General features: G+C 39.3%; 1 protein-coding gene across 1 annotated transcript in view; it reads right to left on the bottom strand.

Moving 5' to 3' along the window:
- The window catches only part of LOC134540461 (phospholipase B1, membrane-associated-like), a 108171-nt gene that overhangs the window by 49254 nt on the left and 35463 nt on the right, over positions 1-23454 (bottom strand). Inside the window, exons 3-4 of the mRNA XM_063383233.1 lie at positions 13310-13488; positions 12489-12702 (exon numbers count right to left, since the gene is read on the bottom strand). Coding sequence (XP_063239303.1) covers positions 12489-12702; positions 13310-13488 — 393 coding nt within the window. The remainder of the gene's footprint in view (positions 1-12488; positions 12703-13309; positions 13489-23454) is intronic.

The raw sequence follows: 23454 nt of genomic DNA, 5'->3' as shown, positions 1-23454 counted from the left end.
TTCACTCCCAGGTACAAGATTTGGTTTGTTTCGGCTCTGATAATGCAATTTTTCAAAAGAAAAAAAAAGTTAATATGCACATTTTGACTGGATGTTATAAGTACTGAAATATTTTATTTTATGAACAACAGACTATAGAGTAAGCATTGGTGTAAACAGGAAGATAACTCACCACTCCACTTAAATTGAAACTATGTCAGTCAGTCCTCTTATTCCAGCCGCCGTCCCCTACGACACTAATATGTGGTGTATCATTTTCTACGTTCCCTATGGCAATAGCTAGTTTTTTTTTTTTTTTTCCATTCTCTATCATTTTCTTGGAAAATTGTCTTTGCCGAAACTAAATTTAAAAAAAAACCATCGTAGTAGTAGCGTTAAGAAAACTTATGCAAATCACATGTACACATATTTCACTACACAAATCTTATCACATTATAGGGTTGTGCGAATAGTGTATTTTGGTGGTCGAAAATTTTGAATCGAACAGGAATTTTTTTAAATTTATTGCGAATAATTTCAAGGTCGAAAAATTATCTTACATTTTCACTTAGATAGATACATAACAATACAGAACACATGTAGTGAAAATAGTAATACTATATTAACTTTTGCAGACAAAGTGAAAATTGTACCATGTTTATTAACTATTGAAGCAATGTAAACATCATGTATGCACATTTATCAGATATAAATATTAAAAAGTGCAGTGTTGTACTTTTTAAAATTAAAATCCAAATTCCATGCTCGCAATGAATAACGGTGGTGGGGGGGGGGGGGGGAGTTGAATATTTGTAAAATTTGAAGGAAGTAGGCTGGGAAATAACTTGTTGCACTCATGGGTGCCGCGTGTTGAGATCCTCTTCAAGAGAACTATACTACCAGCCAGCTTGTGTTAGCTACCCAAGGTCGACGGCCCACTGTTGAGATTCAGCGCTTCGTTTCGTGTTGTCACAGGGCGCCCTCACACGTACATACCCACACCACTTGAGGCAGACATTCCTCCAGCTGCCCGAAAGTAGCGGCAATCTCCTGATAGTTCTGTAGATCTCTTTCCAGGAGTGTCACGTGAAGGCTATTTCACGAATGTGGTAGCACGGTCGTGGGTGGCGAGTGCTAAGAGATGGTGTTATCATCTTGTAACGCTTATATTTATAAATGTCTTTGTATGTAATTCTGTTTAGTTTCGCTATTTAAAACGTGTTTATCTTAAAACGTTCATTGGTTACCAAAAAGTAATCAGTAGGTAGAAACCAGAGTCTATAACTGTAACTGCCATTTTTACTTCCACGTATTATTATCATAACGAAAAATGCAACCGTTTTTGCGGAGCGTCACAATACGACTGGGCACATAGCGGTGGTGAGGACTGCCATACACACAGTGTGTGAGGTAACATTGCGTGAAATATACCCTGCATTATTTGAATGCTGATATTGTTCCCGTAGATGCTAGCTGCCAGACGAACGGTCACGTGTCACGGCTTGTTTTGGTATCAATTCCGGTCCTACATGTACTTGTAGGTTATCAGTGTTTTTTCATAAGACAGCCAACTATTAATGGAAATAAATAGTTAGATATAACAGTGTATTATTTTCGTGCTAGAGAAGGTTGAATACGGATTCAAGGGAAAAAAAATGTTTTTATTAGGTTAGATCGGGGATGGTCAAAACTAGTCCAAATGACAATAACGATGCTTTTACCTGGAATCGTGAAGTGTCGTATGATTAAGAGTCTACTGTATATCGGCAAATAAGCAATGACGACTATAATATCTTATGAAAAAAAGAGGTTTGGCTTCACCTGAGTAACAACCAGCAACTACAGATGTGCCTGTAAATATTAGCAATTTTAATCTTTGATATTCGACTTCCGAATGTGAATAGTTCATAAATAACTGCGCAACTATTCGTGTTTACGAATATCCGCACACCCCAATACATTTTCCATTTTTTGTGACTAATATTGGTATACTAAAATTAAATAAAATACTTATTTTTAGGCAACTAATAAGATTTTCAAACTGTTGTCTCATTGCTATGTGGATTCATTCAATGTAGCTTCCTAAGTAAAAACAAAATAATGCCTGATAAAGGGATTTATCTTTAAGTTACATTCAGAAAGTCGTCTAAAAATTTACAATTATTCTTTCTCCTCCGAAGAACAGAACAACTTAAAATGTTATGTAATAATACAATGGTATATGTACCTACCGGCTGCTTAATCTACTGAGCCTTTTATTTAATGTAAACCTTAGCATGCAAGTATGAAATCTATTATGAAACTTTTCGCACAGCGGATCTAAGTTGTTCCAAAATATGTAAAATATATTTAACCTATCTAAGGTACAAGTTTCAAGTTTCCACTTTTGGTTCACATTGTCTTGAACTCCAACAAAAAAGGAGGGGGGGGGGGGAAGAGAGAAACTATCTCCAAATTTTTGCTATCTCAGAGCTAGTGCACTGAGATTCTCAGGGTAGACGAATTAAGTAAAAATTATTGACGGAGTAACGAATGGTGCTAAGAAATTAAGTTTGCCGCTGAATATGGGTTGAATTCCCCAACGTAGCCATGTTAATTTTTTAAGTCTTACACATAGGAACTGAAATAATATATATTGAATTGTAAGGCACAATATTTTTATAAGCAGCAATTAATTTAAAAGTTGGCTAATTGTAACTAACAATTTGGCTTGGACAGTATAATACTCACGTGAATGAAAACAATGCAACCGAATTGAGAACCTCCTTTTTTTAAGTCGGTTGAAAATTAACTTGTTTTCATGCTTACCAAATCTAATTTTCCACGTAGAACTGTTTGTTTACTCTTACTTTTAATCTGAGGATTTTTTGCCAAACTTATACTTACATAAAAATAAACGCATTTCTTGAATCAGGATAGTTTAGTTTGCAAAGCATCACTTGATTACATTTAAAATTGAAAAAATTGGAAGTTTTTGTAAAGCACATTATGGCACAAAATATTTTTTGCCCAAACACACTTTACAGTAAATGGAAGAAATAATTAAAACTATAAAAAAATTGGGTTCACCTTCTCTTCAAACCTTTCGCTTTTCGCAGCACATCCATGCATCTCTGAATTGATAGCACTGTTCTTAGCTTTCTTCTCGTCGTTGACACAGTACTCCGCACCATTCAGATTATTTACTGGCACGGAGGAGGTGGGGTCAGATTCCGTTAGCCGAGGATGGGTCCGAAGTAATGGCAACACGGCAGCCGGCTGCACGCTCCCGCGCGCAAGACAGGCGCAAGTGAACCTACTCGCGGCCAGAAAAAATAGCTGAAAATGCAAAATACGAAATATTTCTTGTTCTAATAAAGTTAGCAGTATGCCACCGCTTACTTTTTTTATCTTTACTTTAAAAGGAAAAATTCTGCAGACTCTAAATATTTGTATATCTTACAGCCTGTTTTTTGAACCACTTTTTCGGTTTTCCTTAGTTTTAAAAACGTAAAATAAAATACTTATCAATATTTTTTCTACAATATTAATCTGACAGATGATTTCTGTTGTAAAACTGCAGCAAACAAGCCAAGTACGAAATTTTTATTTGAAAAATTGTAGACGATGTAGAAAACACTTTTTAACCTACAATTTCCTATCAAGTCGCTGGACCAGGGACGGCCTTAAGGGGACCGGGAATGCCCTATCTTGACAGTGTTAAAATTAGCATCTTAATGTCCCATTTTCTCAGGATCCTTTTGTCACAGCATGTTGAAATTTTTTTTACGTATTCATGAAGCCTTATTTATGGAATAGACATAAGGAAATTGTATTGTGTTGTGGTATAGTTGGGGGGGGGGGGGGAATATTTATCATTTTAAAATTTTTTTACAAAATTTTATCAAAATTTTTTGCAATAACATTTTTTCTAATTAATTTAGAAAAATAATCTTGTGTTAAAAGTCGCATAATCATACTAGCAATTTATGTTCCAAGTTTCATTATTCTATCTCGAATAGTTCCTGAGAAAAAAGGGGCATTTGCAGAGAAAATTTTTATTTTGAGAAAAATGCATTTAAAGTAAATACTGTATACAATACAATCTCACTTAACATTCTAATACATTCCAGCTCCATATGATGGCTCATCCGGGTCTTCTTGCTGCTCATACAGATCCTCCAACTTCCGTTTTGCTGCATTCCTCTTCTGCCTGGCTTTCATTTCAATATTTTTCACCACACGCTTTGCTTCGTCTATTCTGTAGCTGTCTAGTCTCTTCATTGCTTCCACACAATTTTTACCAGGAGGGAAACCCAATCTTTCATACACATGACACACCACCAAATTTCCATCATTGAATGATGCAACAGCATTCCACACTCCAAAATGCAAGGTACGGAAACCAGCAAATGTAGTTTTGGGAAGTCTGTCCCAGATAACACTGTTTACACTCCCATTTGGATTTTGTGTCCTTCCATGTAAACATTTCTTCAGCAATTCGGGCTCACTTAGGTCTCTAAATATGGGTTTCATTTCTTCAACCACGACACGAGGAAGGTGAAAGTGATCAGCATGTTTATAACATTCTCCTTTACTCTTTGCACGCTGATATTTACACCAACTTTCTGAACCCTTAGGACAGAGTCCATGCTGGGGGTCTTCATCCGATGATAGTAAATGGAAATACTCTGCCCATACACTCTCTCTCATTCCTTGAAGATTATTTGAATTTCTTCTTATTGCCAAACCATAATATTTTTGAATGTCCGCTATGGCTGAATCAGTAACTCGTCCTCGGCCACCAAAAACTTTGCCATCTTCTAGTTTCTTTCCCTGCAATTTGATTTTCAAATTTTTCAACCTAGTACCCATCCTCTTTTGTACATGCCCTAAGCATTCTAATTTTGATACTGTTTTATCGCCATAAGGGGTAGCCTGAAGAACAGCTTTGTGTCCCTTGCAATCACCATCACCTAAATAATTTGTATATCGTGCATTGTACTGTGATATGGATCGATTGAAAATGTTTACAACACCAGAAACCTCCATGCCACCACTAGTGCCTTTGTAGTTTGCAGTGCATGCTTCTTCATGCTGACCTTTTAGTTTATCCTTGCATGTACAGTGCTTTGATAAAATGTCTACATCTATAACTTTACCAGTATCAACACTCGTACATGTTACAACACCATGCAGTGAAATATGCCCTCTACGATGCCACGACCTATCAAGGGCAACTGTCAAATCACGATCATTATTATTTTGTGCCACTGCTTCTTCCATAGCTGATTTCATTGAGTCTTTGCATACTTCTTCTACAGCAGAACCTAAAATGCTTACATAGTGTTGAAACTTCGATGGAGGTTTGGGTAAGTTTAGGGCACCACAAAGCTTCTCGCCAGCTCTCCCTCCTTTCCCAATACTACATAACCCATAAACCAGTCTCAAATTAATTTCATCATAACTTACTTTTTTATTTTCTGTAGAATAATGATATTTCTTACTATTAGAAAACTCTAGTTTCTCCTCACACACACTACAATGCAAAACCATTTCACAGGCAAGACCAACACCTCTCTTTGAACATAGAGAAACAATGCCACTGCAACTTTTACAGACAACAAACTTCTGAATAGCTTCTTGTAAAACAGATAAATTAATAATTTCATTTGAGTCACAGTTATTTTCAAATGTGTTGTAAATATTTACATTGAGTTTCTTCTCAGATGAACACTGAAGCACTTCATTGTTGGAACTAACCTCAACTGGTTCATTCATAACCTCAACACCATGTGGCTCACACACTACTATAGGCTTTTGTTTGCCTACATTTGTCCTCTTTTTGAAGAGTTTCTTACTTTTAGTCATTTTAAACCCTAAAGAAGGACTCTGAAAATATACAAAATGTAAAAACACCTAAAACAGTTGAAAATTTTACTTGAAAATACTAGTGTGTATTAGCTGCTATAAAAAAACAAACAGCCTCAACATGGTTTCCAATACCAACATCAAAAGAGGGAAAAAATATATTTCTAACTATAAAAGTCCCAATATAATAGCATTTTAAAATAAAAAGTTATTGAACATTTAATTTTGTAATTGTTTTCGTACTTTGATGGTTTTTCCTGAAAATCACAACTTTTAAATTATTATTTTTAACTAAATTATTTTAGTATTTACCCTTAGTGTAATATGTCATTTTAAAGCTAACATTCTGAAGAAAAATAATCTGCAAAAACATAAAAAATGTTTTTTTTTAAACAATTTCATAATTCCCAGTCCCCTTAATGTGGGAGTGAAATGTGTATTATATGTGATTTGTGATATTATTAAAATTATGTGACATAGATAAACAAAAGTGCTCGGAAACACCAATATTTGTAATAAAATCTGCCCAACTGCTAATTTAATGTATTTTATTGCAGAATATGAAACATTATTCTAATTTGCTCAAGCACTTTTTATGTTGAGATTATTTCTTGATATGACCATTAAGGTGTACAAAATGTATTCCAGGATAGTTTCGGTTCCATAAAGTTTTATTTGCCACACCAACACGCTTTTTACGTTCCCCGATATTCACTACATTTAATATACGGGAGTTAATGTCATCAGACGCGGGTTCCCTAAAAATAAGGGACTGCCAGTGTTCTATCGTACACTAGGAATACGGTTAGGGTATATGTGCAGCCTCTTCAACACCTAAACTTTTATTTTTGTGTCTTGGAATTCCAGCCTAAGTCATCACTTAGTTTTTTTTTATTTTTTTTTATTTTACTGTTTTGACAGGAGGTGACACTATCCCCTTCCTCATGCCAGCTCCCACCAGCAGTCTGTGTAAGACTGCATCCGGGGTGGGTGCTCTGTGGAGAGCAATCAACTTTTGCCCACTGACTACTTCATTCTGGCATTTTCAACATCTCAAACCTTTTTATTAACATTACTCGCCACTCGTCTCTGGGTCAAATTTCTGTGCAGGGCCTGACCTGACCGTTTCCCACTTCACTTCGCCATGTGACCACCCCGCGAGGTTACTCGTTTACGAGACTGGCCGACTCCAGAGAAACATTTTATTTACAAAGTCACGCATATTTCTGCCGACATCAGTAAAGGCTTTTATCGTAAAATAACATTGATTCACGGCTCTGCCAGTCGAGTTTGATCCACGATCATATAAAGCCGATATTTCCCGCCTCCAATCGAACTATCATGAAGACTGCCGCTAGGTACAGTGTCTTAGTGTAATGTGTATTTCCCACTTAAGAGTCAAATTGTAACTTGTCGGCACTAGCCATACCTATGTAGTGCTACTTGTCAATAAAACTATGTGTTTTGTAAAAGTCTTCAGTTATTTACATTCAGTTATTTACAAGTCGTTATTAAGAGTAGTCAGTAATCAGCGTACTATGCTGGAGATAGACGGTGCATCGTTGAAGCAGCTAGTTATTTTAATTCAGCCATTTACAGCCTGCGAGCCTAGTGAGCCACACTGTGCATGACGACCCACGAGTAACACAATTTTGTTTAGACACACGAGCTAGCCTGGCGCTCCCCGTCACTTAAACCTTACTTCCGCTCAGCAACTCAGTGAGCCTGCCCCGAGACAATGGGATGTGGCAATATAAACATATTGTTACGATTTTACGGGGCTCGTAAAGGATAGCCCAATTAAATATTTTATTACACACACAGTTTTATTTATTGCCACTATTTAAATTACCAGCAAATAATATAAAAATGCCAATTAATCAACTGTACTTAAAAATGTTGCTTCCTCAGTCACTCGTTTTTACACACCGCATACCTCGCTGGGCCGCACCTCTGGCGCAACTCTCGCCGCAGCACCCTTCGTGGTCCTCCGTCGCAGGACTCCGTCGCCGCTCTCCGCCGCCACCATCGCATTTCCCCTTCGCCGAGATCCCACTCGACGCCTCGCTCGAAACTTCGCTCGAAACTCTGCCGCGCCCGCGACACTATCGCCCGGAACTGAACTCTTCGCCCTGGAACCTTCGTCCAGGGACTTCACTGCTTTGTCGACCGGAAACCCCGCCGCGGGAAAACTCCCGACTTCACTCTGAACTACTTCGAGGCCGGCGCCTCCGGCTTTTATATCAGCCCAGACACGTTCCAGAACTCCCGAGCGCAGCTGGGGCCAGTCGCGTCATTCCGCGCCGACACGACGGCAGAAATCTCTCGAAACACGTGTCGGCGGCTCGCGTAACTCTGCAGCTGTCAGGTTTCGGATGTCAAACTATCAGCGCCGCGCAGGGATTGGTGGGAAGGAGGGGGGTGGGAAACGGTGACCCAGGTGCGCGCAGCATGTCTTATGTTGCAGTGGCCACCTGTCAGCCAGCTAGCGCTGTACCTGCGTGCCGCAGCCCTGCTAACGTTCGTAACAATATATATCACCTGTGTCTCTACCAAACCAGATGAACACTTACTATAAGGTTGGTGGAGTACGACATTTTGAACATTTGCTAAGAAATACATTTAGAACAAGCAAATTAAATAGCTAGAAAATATTGTTTTTTCGTGCTTCCAATTCGTGCTATAATTGCCGTCACCAACGAGGCAAATTGCAAAGCGTATTTTTACCACATTCTTAGCATTCTTAACAAAGTATAATCATTCCTTTACAGTGATATTACCTAGACCATCGTACTAAGAAATAATTTTTTTTATTAACTGAGCCCAAAAGTTTCATAAGCTACATTAAAAACAAAATTCAGTATTTTGTTGGATACATTATCTTACAAATAAAATGGTACAATAAGCCGTACTTTTTTTATATGTTTGGCGCGGTCGTCACATTCATCGTCGTTTTTCAACCAATTTAATGAACATCTTAATTTAGCTAATATGTATACAAACATTGATTACTCTTCTTTAAGTACGCCTCCACCATCAATGGCTTATACAGCTCTTCTTGTTTGAAATAGATGCGAGGTATCTTGTCACAATCTGTCTAATTTGGGGCCAGGAATAACTGGTCTTAATTTGTACATATGTATGGTATATATCTATATGTATATACTTATGGCAAATGCAGGTTTTCACATCCTGATGCTATGCATAAATGCTAAAAGCAACATTACCTTTAATATTATATGGTTCTACGAACCTTTCTGTTAACGATTCGTTGTTCATAAATCGATTCGTCGGCGAGTTGTGATGGTATCACCAAGTTTGGCCACATTAGCGTGATACCTCAGGGACAACCAGACACTGAGAAATCGCTTAGTAATGAGAATGGCACTGAACAACAGAATGTAAACGATGAGAAGGAAAAAATAAAGTAATTGAAAAGAACAAAAAAAAACAGCCTAGTCTGAAAATGGTTGAGTTAATAGGAGACCATATTATATAATTTCATTAGTTAGATCCTTTAGTACATTATTCAGATAGTTGACAAGTAAATGGTTTAAATAAATGGTGAATGAAGAGGTTGTTACAGTTGTGTGCAATGGGAATGATGAAGTAGTGTCTGCTTTAGTCTCTCCTCGAGTCATTTAATTGATGGACTGAAGATAACCAGGAGGTTAGATGAAGCTCCGTGTAATTTAATATAATACAAGATATAATGATAGAATATATATTTTTATGGAAAATGGTTGTTTATGAATACGAGTTCATTCTTTTACCTTCACAAACTTCTGTATCAATGCCATCACTGCTTGCTGTTCATTGTGTGTAAAATTATTAATATGATCTATCAAGTGCCAATTTAGACGACCACTATTCAGTCAAGAGTTTTTATTACAAGTAAAATTCTAAGAAATGGAGAGCTGAAATATGCAGGAAGACTGACTGGGAAGAATATTTATTAGTCATGGATTTTTCATTTCTAAGGAAATGAAATATAAAAACACATTTTATGCATTTAATTTAAGGTTCTTTGTGGTTTATTATTTTTGCCATACATAGTAGTGAATGTCATGTGTGTTTAGTCTCCGCAATTGCTATGAAGTCAGCTTAGAAAAAATAATAGAGTAAGATTCGGAAGTGCCGGACACTAATTTTTTATATGTACATATATATTCCATAATTATAATACCTTTTCGTTTGTTGTGCCCTAAACGCACCCCATCCTATGGTTTTCTGTATCTTGTACATATTCGAACGTGTGCGCCCTCTCGCTTGCAGCACTCGCTATACCTGCAAGCTAGACTAACGGGAAGACTCCTACAGAAAAAAAAAACTGCCCCAGTGTAAAAAAAATCTTCAACAAAGAAACAAAATTGAGTCTAAGTGGCTGAAAGACGGTCATTGTCGCGAGCAGCTAGGAGGATATGGATGCATGTTCCAGGCTCTCGTAAGGGCCACGCGTGTGGACATGTGAGCCCCAGCTCGGCCATCAGGGAGAGACTCCTGCGAGCAGCTAGGAGGATATGGATGCATGTTCCAAGCTCTCGTAAGGGCCACGCGTGGGGACATGTGAGCCCTAGCTCGGCCATCAGGGAGAGTCCCTGTGACCAGAAGCTCGCCCGAGAGCTACGACCCGCTCCGCAAGGTTACGTGGCCCGACCGTCACCAGGACTTCGGAACAGTCGGAAGACGCCGATATATTACCTCAGTTTGGCGATAGAAATTTTCGAGTGAGAGTCGAAATTGGTGTTGGTAATATTCCGAAAAATTTTCAGCAGGTGACTGAAATATTTCAAATTCCGACTGAAACTTAGTAGTTTTCTCGCTCGGCTGGTCGTAATGTGGGCGCCTAGCAAAACATATTGACGTATGGACGTTGAGGGTTTAAGAGACGTTGCGGTAGTTGTAGTCGTCAAGCTTTTAGGTGCAGGGCAGTGACGTCCGGTGTCAGCACGGACTTGACCATAATTTTTCAATAGTAACCAGGGTGTTATTAAGTAAGAAAGGTTACGAGATTTACGGTTACGTTAATTGGTCACACGTTACCGTGAATTCATTTCTGGTCATGGAGGCCATACTATGAGTGGTGTTTAGAGTGCCATTTGTGACATTGCACTCATGTGTGTTACGTAGAGATACGTGGCTTACGTATGAACTGTTACTCAGCCTGAATGGCATCGGGATGAATAAAAAACTCTATGGTCCATGGAGGAATTGTCGTCGTTCCTCGAGCAGTATTATAGGCAGTTGTATGCAATTTAAAAGAAAACCTACGACGACACTGGCTCTTACATCTACTTGGGGGAGCGGGTGGTTTCGAGGACGTGTCTGGTAGACACGGCGACGTCTGCTGAGACTCAAGAAGTCACCGGCGAGAGTCGGCGGTTCCATGCGTCGTCGGCACACGACGACTTCACAACTCGCCTCTTGGCTGGCGAGTCTCGGAGCGAGTGGAGAGCGAGAAGCTGCAGTAGCGAGTTGGCACTCGTGTTGTAGTGATCACTATTTTGTATTGATGAATTAGTTATTTGCCCTGTTCTTCTGATGTTACCTACGATTAAGCTCTATGGGTGTGAAGTGATAATTAGTATTGTGACATATAGTTATATTTGTATAACTATAATGTTTTCATGAGAGCTCAGTATTATTGTTGCACTATACACTGTAATTAGTATTTCTTTGTTATTATGAGCTCCAGTAATATTTATTCATTTGGTGATAGATTAATTCAATTCAAATTAGATATGTATTGGGTATGTTATTATGAAAATTATTTTGTGTGTTGCATTGACCATCACCAAGTTTGTTAACGAGTTTCATCTAGAACTCTGTCATTCCCGAGCAGGACTATTATAATATCGAGAGTCCTGCTTCTAATTTGTTTGTTGGGATTATTTATTGTGAATAAATATGTGTTTTAGTTCAACGCACCTCCTCTGTCGTTTTCGAGTTTTTCACCTAACTCACCCCGGTTTCAGGTTTAGGCAACCCGTTAATTTTATTATAAACTGCCTCAAGTATGCACAAATCACGTGTATTTTTTTGGTACAAAATATTTTTCAAAAATTCAGAATATTATCTTCTTCCTAGTGTGTTAAAAACAGTGATAAAAATGTCCAGACACACATTAAGGTTGCAGGTTTATTCTCACTAGCATAAAAATAATAAAGGAAAGGCTTGTATGTGCTTTACGCATGTATTCGGCGCCAAAATCACAGTCTTACTGGCGACTGGCAAGCCGAGCCGGGTGGTTCATGTTGCGGCGGGCGGGGATATTGTTGCCTGGCTACGGCGAGTCAAGGTCACGCGTCGCTTTTCGGTTTAGTAGAAATCGCGCGAAAAAATAAATACACGTGATATCTCTCTACACCCCCCCCCTCCCCATTGTGATATTTCGTGATTTTTCCTGACACCACCCCCCCCCCCCCTTTTTCGAGCCTCACGTGATTAATGGACGATCCCTTGTTATAGAAAATATAAAATTTTGGTAGTATGAATGATAAATGTATTCTTCTGAAAGGTGGCTGGTAATGTTGAATAAAGACAGACCTTATCCGACATTACGTATTGAATGTTTTTCAAAACCTCAGTTCAGGTTCACGAAGAGGCACTTGGACACTTAAGTAAGGGAATGTGTTGGTAATGCGCCGATCACGCCTCACCTATTGACCACGACATCCCCTTGTTCTCGATCAGCACTTGCATCACATTGCCCCCCGCGATGCCGTTCCCGGCGGTGAGGCTGTCTCCCATGGCGGCCACCACGTCTATGTCTCCCGGGCGGAGGCGGTGGACGCTCGAAGGCGCTTCTGGCGATCTGTGCCCTTCCGTCGGACACGGGAAAGGAACGTCGTCGGCAATTCTGTCCTGAAATTTCTACAGGCATTGCAACATATCAGTAGCGCGCCTCTCAAACATTCATAATTCAGCTGATACATGATACATCCGCCTATAATAGTGCCAACACTTTGTTGCCTGAAAACCCTCTTGTAGCCAGTTGCATTAAAGCCAGAATATCTTCCTTAGACACGAGTAACATAATGGTGAAATACAATTTATTATTATACATTTAATTTAGTTTTCCTAACTCAGCTGAAATTAATTGTAACTTATGGTGAAACTACCCTTAATGTGGGCTTAATCCCCACTGTATTGAATTCATATACATATATAAATAATTGAAATGATTTTTGTCATGTTATCGCATTGTTAAAGCCTGGTATGTAGCCTCTTAATCAACAGGATTCAGTATGTAACAAGTGAATATTTAACGTGAACTAATGCAGAATACATAGTTAAAAGGTACAGTAAGCTTACAATATTTACTTTAAAAGGAACAGATGTCCCAATTCAGGTACTGATATGACGAAACTTAAAATGAAACACGATAATAAATGTGGTTTGCAAGACGTGGGTGGTAAATATTTGAAAGAAGCAAAAGCCGGAGATGGAGCAAACCGCGGGAACGGGGAACGAGGCCAACCTCTGTGCCGGCGACCCAGAAGCTGGCGCCGTGCCTGCTCCTGCGCAGCATGTCCGGGGACCCGGGGCTGCCGAGCAGCCAGGACAGCCCCTCCTGCAGCGTCTCCAGCTGTAACCACCGCAGCTGTCCCTGCGTGCCGGCCATGGCTGCCAACACCACCAGCACCAGCACGGACATCCCTGCCAACAGAACGTCGAGGAAGGGCGTGCATGAGAGACAAACCACTTGTTTGTCAATACAACATTCAAAAACACTCGACCGTCTTAGCTGCGCAAAAAGGGAAAGAGGTTGCAGAACCAATTGGGTTAAGAAGTTAGGAATTCGGGTGTGTGCAATCTTTGCCATGTTAATAATCAATTATTTTTCGGTGGCTCTCACGAGATAGTGCTCCGTCGAACCGCGCCAAGGGAGAAGGCATTGAACTGGGTGAAACTCATAGCAATTTAGAACCCCGGAAACGACTCCGCCGGAAGGAATGACAAAGGGAGCCTGTCCCAGCCTAGAATTTTTTTTGTGGTAGTCGTTTACTTTCTGGTCTTGAAGGAATCGCCTTCGCAGCGTGTTCGCGGTTTGTCCCTCAACGTCATCCTTCACATGTGCAAGCCTGGTGCCGAGGCGTCTGGAAGAGTTCCGGCCGCATGAAGTAAGGTCCTAGCCGACGAGCTCGGAAGGAGGCAGCGAGAGGGGCGAGAGTTGAGTTCCGCGGGGCGTTGGCAGCGAGCAGGCAAGTTCCTCGGCGACGAGCGACTTCGAGGACCGGATGAGATGTCGGCGAGGTGACGAAGAGTCACGGCGCAAGTGTGGACAGAGTGGTGAGAGAACACGGACAACGAGAGGCATGTGGTTTGACGTGTAACATCCTAGCTCTAGGTATACGGCATTTGGCTGGAGTCATTTCATGACTGGAACGGAAGTTGCGTGAAACGGAAATGTGTGAACACGGCGCTGCCATCTGTGGCGGATGGTGCAAACCGAAGTTCACAAAGCCAAAGGAAAACTTTATAGTATTAATTGTTTATATAATTCTAACGAGATGGGCAGTATTTTAATAAAATTCCGTGTCGAAATTAAGGTCCAAAGGCGGGGTTTAGTATTTTTGCAAATCATTTTTGATCTTATCGGATCCATTTCATTAGATAATTTAACATTTAGGCATGGTTATCAAACGATTCAATATTCGATGTAGCTGCTCCAGCAGCGATTTCTAGTGGCGGGTGCGGAAACTATGTGTGATTCCAGTCCATACATGTAGTTTAAAACACGTTTTGCATTTATTTATCAGTCTCGGCATTATCCTTCTAATATTATAAACGCGAAAGTTTGTAAGTATGGATGGATGGATGTTTGTTACTCTTTCACGTAAAAACTACTGAATGGATTTGAATGAAATTTGGCCTACAGCTAGCTTATAACCTGGATTAACACATAGACCCCATATTAATATGAAATTCCATCCCTAAGGGAGTGAAAAAGTGATAATTTCATTTTATACCAGAAAAAATCATAGGTCATAGACATACAAATAGTGAGTGAGTGCCATTTCTCTATGTCTGACACATGATCATACACATAGTTAGGTCTGGCAAATTAATATTTTTCTTCTTGGTGAGACCAGTCCGCTTAGTGGAGCTCGCAGCGGCTAGCAAAATAAAGGCGCTAATAACAGTTTTGTTCTTAACTTCGTCAATAGATAGAGTTGCCTGTAATTTTAAACGCACCATCGTTTTATGAGTTTGTCATGTCTTTAATTTTCTTTTGTTTGTGCCGTATGCATTCCTATACCATTCATCCGATTGCGATGAAATTTTGGTGATTTGTTATGCGCATGCCCATGAAGGTTACTGAGACGGTATAACTATTTTTCAATAGTTGGAGCACGAATCGTGTCAAAAAATGTGTTTATTTCATTTTATATAGCGGCACTTCGTCTGTTTTTGTTGTATAAGTGCGCACGCATGACACAATTTATTTAAATATAAAAGAGAGACAGAGATAGAGTGATATATATATATATATATATATATATATATATATATAGAGTGAGATAGAGACGGAGAGATAAGTTGAGATAGAGCGAGGTATAGAGAATGAAATGGGTTAGATAAAGAGATATACCTATAGATGTATAGAGCTATATAGAGACTCATATATAGAAGATATATAGATAGTGGGAAGTATATATGTAGATACAAAGAGATAAATAGAGATAGAGAGATACATAGATGTATATAGATGTAGATAGAGATAAATATACAGAGAGATGGATGGATGATTTGTATAAGTGGAACTACTTCAAACATATTACAAAACAAAACTGAATGAGGCATTGCAATGCAGTCCAAGCATTAGCTAGATGATGGAATCTTTTCAATATTAGTAATCTCTTATTTTTCAGCTTTTTTCTATATTGCTTTATAAAGTCTAAATTACATACAAACCAGGTAAATAACTATAAACTGGCTGAACAACGTTTGTCGGGAACTGAAAGTGATAAAAATTAATTTTCACACTTGACATTCAAATTAAGAAGACAAATACTAACTACATCTGATTTCGAAAAAGGTCCCCTTCACCCTGTGTTCAGCCCGGGCAACGCCGGGTATTGCAGCTATTTTAAAATAATTATACGTTTAAATTCGTGTCGGAGTATCGTATTATAATTGTATTTAAAACGTGAGAACACATGAACTCTCTCGTTACCGAGGTTAGATGTTGCACATCTCTGGCGAGTACTGAAAGACTCGCTCACGTTTTTCATTTGTTTCATTAGGTTTTAATCTCTTGGCAGATTAACATTAAAATATTTGAAAACTAAGAGGTAACTATACATTTTGTGTTGTTAATAAATTGACAGTTCAATAATTGGGCCATCCTTTTGAACTCTGTTTTCCCCAGCAGGCAGTAGGTAAAAATATTGTTACGAACGCCGACAGGACCGCGACACGCGCCAGGTTCGGAGCTGGCTGGCGGCTCTGCCAGGCCACAGGCGTCATGCGCCGTGTTACGTGCGGCCCACTGACGTAAGGCATACCACGCGTGCCTGGCCGGATTACAAGGGTCGTCGCTACCCCCTCCCCATCACCACTCGCCGCGCGTAGCCCTGCCTAGGCGCTGTTTTCTATCGCTGAGCGGAATTGGGAATTTCGCGGGCCACCGCGTGAACGAGCGACGCTAATCTCGACGCTTCGGGCGTCGGGTCGGCGCGGGATGACGCGACTCGAGAAGGGCACCACAGACTACTCAAGCAGCGACGCCGGCCTCTGCGGCAGTTTGTGGCGAGAGTGCCGCCTGTGCGGCGAGAGTTCGGCGACGGAGTTTTTGAGGCGACGGAGTGGTGAGTTTCAGAGCCCATGTTTATTCTGTACTCCGTAGCACAGTTGGCTGAAGCACCACTAACTTCGCAGCAAGAGGTTCTGGGCTTGACTTCTGGGAAAGTTATAGACGTGCGTGGTGGTTATAAACGTATGCAACATTTATTTTAAATAGTGTGTCTACGTAAAAAAAAAAAGGAAGTTTGAAAATACGAATAAACTTCAACATTCGAATCCAGAATAATTTGTCACCCGGTAAGATGTCAATTAAACCATGTGAAAACAAAGTTTATTGAACCTTTCAAAATTATTTTTATTTTTCGCAGAAAATATATTTAATCTAAACCCCCAACATAGACCTACTTGTATTTCGACCACATATAGCCATGCCTTTCCCGGGAGTCGAGCCCAGAACTGCTTGCTCCGAGATCAGCTGGTGCTTCATTGAACTACACCGTGCAGGTCAGCTGCATGCCCGTGGACATGTGCTGTTAAACTTGCCTTTTTCAAAAGGGCGGGACGTAAGTTGGCCAACTATGTTAACCAGCGCTAGTTTAAACTTTTTAATTTGCACTATGTTTTTATTGCGATTTTCATGCAAACCTAGGTCTACGAAAAATCTGTTTAGATTACTGTTTAGTTGATCGTGGTTACTTAATTCGGCTCATATGCAGTCGAAGACGTGTGTTCTAATCCTCGCGAAGACGTGAAAATTGTATAGACTTTAAATGTCTTGTATTTCTTTTAATGTTGCATCATATTGTGTGAAAGCTACTTAAAAAAATGAGTCAATAATAAATGATTTTCTTCGCGACAGAATGAAAAATTAAACATTTTGTTGTGTTTTAGCAGAGAAAGAAATTACTTAATTTAACACTGAACATTCATTCAAAAACTTTCATGTTAACGTTTACTTGTAGTTTTGTTAATTTTAGTGATTGCTTTCGTCTGTCAATATTTTATTTTTCAGTATTTATTTACAAATACCCACATACGTCTGTGATCGCTTTCCAAATCGTCTGTCAAAATTAAGCATGTGTAACCAAACTGCAGTAAACAAAGTGTTAGTGTTAAGAAGACTGCAAGTATCCGCTCTACCACTCTGGCTCTGGGGTAGAGCGTCTGACTTGTGACTTGTAGGACCTGGGTTTGCGGCTCGGCTCGTCCAAGGCGGATTGTCTCAGGCAAATGATAGAATTCGTCTGATTGGAATACAATCCCTTGCAATAAGTCAGGTTACCAAAGAGACGGTGTGTGGAAACAAAAAAACTGCTAAAAAGGCTTCCAAAGGAGGAGCACGTCTCTTTATCGGTGCACCCGTAATTTGTTGATTTATTTATTTATTTATTTATTTATTTATTTATTTATTTATTTATTTATACAGCTATTGTGAATCTTGGTCAAGACAAAATAAGTTAAAAACATCTATACAACTTAATGAAGTGTGAGATGAACAATAATTTATTGTAAATAAGGAAAAAATTGAAAATAGAACACTGAGCGTCTGATTTATGTTAAATAAAGTTATTTTATACAACCAACGTGAATATTGTATTATTTCACCTTAATAATTGGGAGTAACAACCTTATTTTCCACATTGTTTTGTTACATGATACTAATTACTTCAGTGAAATAATTATGCTACAAAACATTTGCTGTGTTTGTGGAATATCAGTCAATTAAATATAATTCAGAACCTCAAGGTTCCATCTTAAATACGTTCTCTTTTTTGTATAGTAAAAATATTGTTCAGCTCCAACTTCAATGACGTATATCAGCTTTGGAAAGCACTTCAGAAAATAAGCCCTTTAAGGATTTTCGACTTATTTTGTTGTGATGATCCTGCAGATGAAGTGTGTCTGCTGAATTCAAGCTCACCCTGTATATAGTAAGAGTTCTTATCATTATCCTTCTCCCCTGGTTCTGACACCACGAGAATGGATTCTGGAAGGAAAGCAAAGGGAAGTCCAAGATCCTGGATTTCTGGATCTTCGCCCTTATCAGTTAGTCTGGGAATTCATAATATGTTTTCAGATACTACCTCTATGCCTGTTCGGTTCCTTGAACACTGTATTTATTGTCTTTGACACGGATCTGCATTTTACAGCATCGGTCAGCTTCGAGCCGGAGACCACCAGCGTATGGGAACCGAGTGCAGTACATTCTCACTTATCGGGAATGCAACCCTCTGCATTCGTTACATATTTAAGTATGTCTCAAGCATGACTCTGTGCAACTATCATTTCTCCGCTCTCATGGTCGCTACTAGCACGACTCTGCTCTGCGCAAGTCCCAGTGACCTCTCGTCACGACACCGGGGCCAGCGCGGCTCCTCCACGAAGAGACGAGCTGCTGGATATCACAACACGCCTCGCGCGGCGGCCGCCAGAGGACGACGACGCCCAGATTATTATACAATAATAAGTTCCCTTACTATATAGTTATAGTTATACTATATAGTTGTAGTTATAGTTTTCTGCATACAGTTATATGAGCTAGTGGACTTTGAATGGCGAGGGAAAAGTTGTTTACATTGTCAGTTAAGTATTTTCTAGTTTTTGCGGAGTCCTAGGTAACACTGAATGACATGATGTGCTCTACAGAAGAAACAGCCGTTGTTAAAAAATGTTTCATGCAGTGATATACCTGCCTGAACTACTTATGCTGTTGGGGAAGCACCTGGTATGGTTACTGTTAAGTGATAGATAGTGTAAAATTCAGGTGATTATTAAACATATTTTGTGACATAGAAAACTAATTTTAGAGCCCATATTTGTAAAAACACCAGTAAAAATATGGGATGAAACAAAAAAAAATTAAAGTGACCCGCCGTGACAAATTATTTTGTAGTAGTTTCAAGTCAGTTTCGTTTTCTAATGCTACACTGTCACCCATCACATTGATAATAATGGCTGCATACCTGGCAGGTGTTGCTACACGCAAATACACAGTTAAGACAGAGTTTTTTTTTTTGTTACTCTTTATATGCTCACTAGCCGTGTACCCGATGTGAAAGTATTTGATTCTCATTTTTGATGCATTACCAAAATGCCAATACAACTTATTTTTATTTATAAAAATAAGCCTAAACACCAAATTACATTTTTATAACATCAAAAATAACAAACTTTCATCCCCTATTTAACCCTCTTAGGGGATGACTTTTCAAAAATCCTTTCTTAGTGTTCACCTACGTTATTGTATAAGGAACTCATTTTCATGCTTCTAGATCCAGTCAGTCAGCGTTAGAATTGTATTCAGTAGAAATTTATTAATGAAAATAAATGTTTGAAATTAAAATTTGTTGTCTGTTTGCGATAGTGAACAGATAACTGCTATTCTCGCACGAAGGAGGATAATACTCCCAACCAAAGTTACATAACGTGCACGACCGATGCTCACGGCACGGGGCAGACACTGGCTGAAGAGCAGTGTTCGGACTGTGCGAACAGTTTTTAAGAACTGTTTTTTTTATTGCAGTTACTGGGTTTAACGACGGAAATCATAGCTCTCACTTATAGACCATCAAAAGGCCTAGTCATAGTCAAGCACCATTTACGCAATGTTTAGGGTGTTGCAATATGACGATGGAGGTAGAAAGTAACCACAACTAGTGCCACATTATACCACCACCTGATAGTTCATGACGCCATGCTCGTAGCATTACGAACACAGCAGCGGGCAAGTCACGATGTAACTTTACACGGCTGGCAGTGTGGAGCGGTCTGTGGAATGTATAGATTTCCGATGGCCATCTTCATTGAAGTTTTGGTTTTTGGTAGTACGAATAATTCTCTGCATGTTTTCATACTAGGTGAAATTTTAAACAATCAAATGACTATTTGGTGACATTGTTTTATTTTAAAGATAACTTTAGGGTGAATGGTGTATTTTTAAACGCTGACAACTGTTACCTCATTTATAAAAAAAACCGTGTGCGTAAAATTTATTGTAAATAAACACGCTTTATGCAAATAGACGTATCAGTTGCCATTAATAATTAACGTCACAGCGTGCTTGTCACGAGTAAAGAGTTGTGAGACAAGTTATTCCACGAACGTACACAGGCTCGGGTGGTAGCTTAGTTGGAAGCTTTTATCGGGACCCTGTGCGGCCAGTGGCGGATATGGAGTATATTTCATGAGAGGCTTTGAAAAAACTTATTAGTAGTATATTTTGGTTCCTCCGGAAACTAGCTTCTGGTTGTGGATTGTGTGGCGGAGCCGACCGCCATATTGGATTGTGACGTCATGGCGGCCATGTTGGTTGAGCGTAACGGGACAAGTAAACAAGTAGTACCTTGACTTTTGACCCTCAAAACTTGTCAAAATTGGGCAAAAATTGCCCAAAATTCCTCAAAAATCGCCAACATTTACATTTCTGTGGAAAAAAATTCCGCCAAAAAATCTCAAAAATTTTGATAAATTGATCATTTCTCTTTCCGAGGGAAAAATTCCCGTTTCGAGGGAAAATTTCCCGTTTTTAGTCCTTAAAAATCCCAGCGGCTAGAAATGTCCATATGTAGGCTTAAGCATCCATGTCTACAGCCTACGATAAGCCTCTGACGTAATCATGGATTATGACGTCACAGTCGAAATTTACGTTACGGCGGCCATCTTTAAAATCTTTATTTATTATCCGATTTTAATGAATTTTTTTTAAAAATTATAAAAAAAATCAAATAAATAATTTTAATAAAAATATTAAACGAAATTACTTTTATGACACGGAGCTCGGAGTCCTCGGTTCGAACCCGACGAGTGCAAAAAAATAAAAATGACGACCGATCCTTCCCCCGTGGTGGGTGCAGGCAGACTGGCCCCCACCACTTTGTTAATAGCATATATATCGCCAGTGAACATGACGTCATGTCCGCCATCTTGAATATCCGTAATTTTAATGCTACAGATTCGAGAAAAATTCCAAAATTCATCAAAAAATGTACTTATTAGAATACTGATTGATTAGTTAGATTCCTGTCCTTGGTTCGAAACCGCTAAGAGCAAAAAAACAAAAAGAAACATCAGATTCATCCTCCACAGAAGCCACCTACAGACCAACCTACCACCACCAATAACAAGGTATATATCGTCAACTAGTATGACATCATGTCCGCCATCTTGTCTTCGTGTGCTGGAGACCACCATCTTGTTTACATCTGCTAGAGTGTGCTGATGACATGTAAGTATAATTTTCTGGTCACCATACCTTTAACCTCGACTGTTGGCATTGACCTTGACCTTGAACTTGAAATTTGACATTGACCTTGAAATTTGACCTTGACCTTGGACTTTGACCTAGACCTTGGACTTTGACCTCGACATTGAAATTTGACATTGACCTTGAAAGTTGACCTTTACCTTGAAATACGACCTTGACCTTGAACTTTGACCTTGACCTTGAAATTTGACATTGACCTTGACCTTGACGACCATCATGGATCCGACATTTTGCATTCAGTACATGCTACCAGGAGCTACCACATGCTAGTGGTCATTGTCACCATCTTGTTTTCGTCTGCTGGAGGACACCATATTGTGTGTGTGTACACGTATTACCATCATGCTAGTTTTATTCTAACCCGCTAGAGTGCAGTAATCATTTATTATTTTTGCTGTGACACCCGCCATCCTGAAATTTGGACGTCATCTTGAAATCATGTAATTATTTAGCTAGAAATTCGGGAAAAATTCCAAAATTAATGAAATAAATCACTCATTAATTTACATATTGATTCGATCCGCTCCTGTCCTTGGTTCGATACTCGATCTAAGCAATAATGTTTAATTTTCTGTAAAAAAAAATAAAAATTTCAATAAACCATGTTCAACATTCTTAAAAAGACTTTAAATCCTCTACTACCATCATCCTATCAGACATCAAGACCAACATCTTGGAAAATTCGTAATAATTAACCTAGAAATTCAGGAAAAAGTTCAAAATTCATTAAATAAATTTGCAAACAATATACTGATTAATTAGGTCGACTAAGGTCCTTGGCACTATCCTGGACGAAGCTAAAAGAAATTTAATTTAAATACCAGCTAAGTGTAAGGGTCGAGAAATAAAACACCACAAAGTCCTTTACAAACATAATATTTAAAACACAATTTCTATCCTACTACAGGATCACTTGCGAAAGCCAGCAATCTTATAAACATTTAGCCCTGCATAGACGTGCAACGACTACTTCTTAGCTCCAAATGCTCCAAATGCTCCAAATCCTCCAAATTCTCCAACAGCTCCAAATGCTCCAAAGGCTCCAAACGCTCCAACAGCTCCAACAGCTCCAAATGCTCCAACTGCCTGTCCTTTCAGCAGCTCCAATGATATTGGGCTACAATGCTACGAGTCTAAGAGACTACGAGGCTACAAGGCTACGAGTCTAAAAGGATCTAGCTGGTTACGAGTTATACATGGCTGCGAGACTGCAGGACTAAAAGACCGCATGGCTACTAAACTACATGTCTATGAAGCTACAAGGATACAAGTCTACTCGGCTCCAAAAGCTCCATCAGCTCCAACACGCAATGTACGCAATGTACGCGCAATACATGCAATTTACGTGCAATAAATGTAATGATTACACAGTACACACAGGAAAACGGAATGTACACACAGTACCCACAGGAAAAAACGGAATGTACACACAGTACACACAGGAAACGGAACGTACACACACAGTACACACAGGAAACGGAACGTACACACACAGTACACACAGGAAACGGAACGTACACACAGGAAACGGAACGTACACACAGGAAACGGAATGTACACAAGTACACACATGAAACGTAACGTACACACAATACACACAGGAAACGGAACGT

This window comes from Bacillus rossius, chromosome 1, assembly GCF_032445375.1.
Source record: "Bacillus rossius redtenbacheri isolate Brsri chromosome 1, Brsri_v3, whole genome shotgun sequence".
Classification (NCBI taxonomy): domain Eukaryota; kingdom Metazoa; phylum Arthropoda; class Insecta; order Phasmatodea; family Bacillidae; genus Bacillus; species Bacillus rossius.
This window is presented reverse-complemented; position numbering and strand designations above follow the sequence as displayed.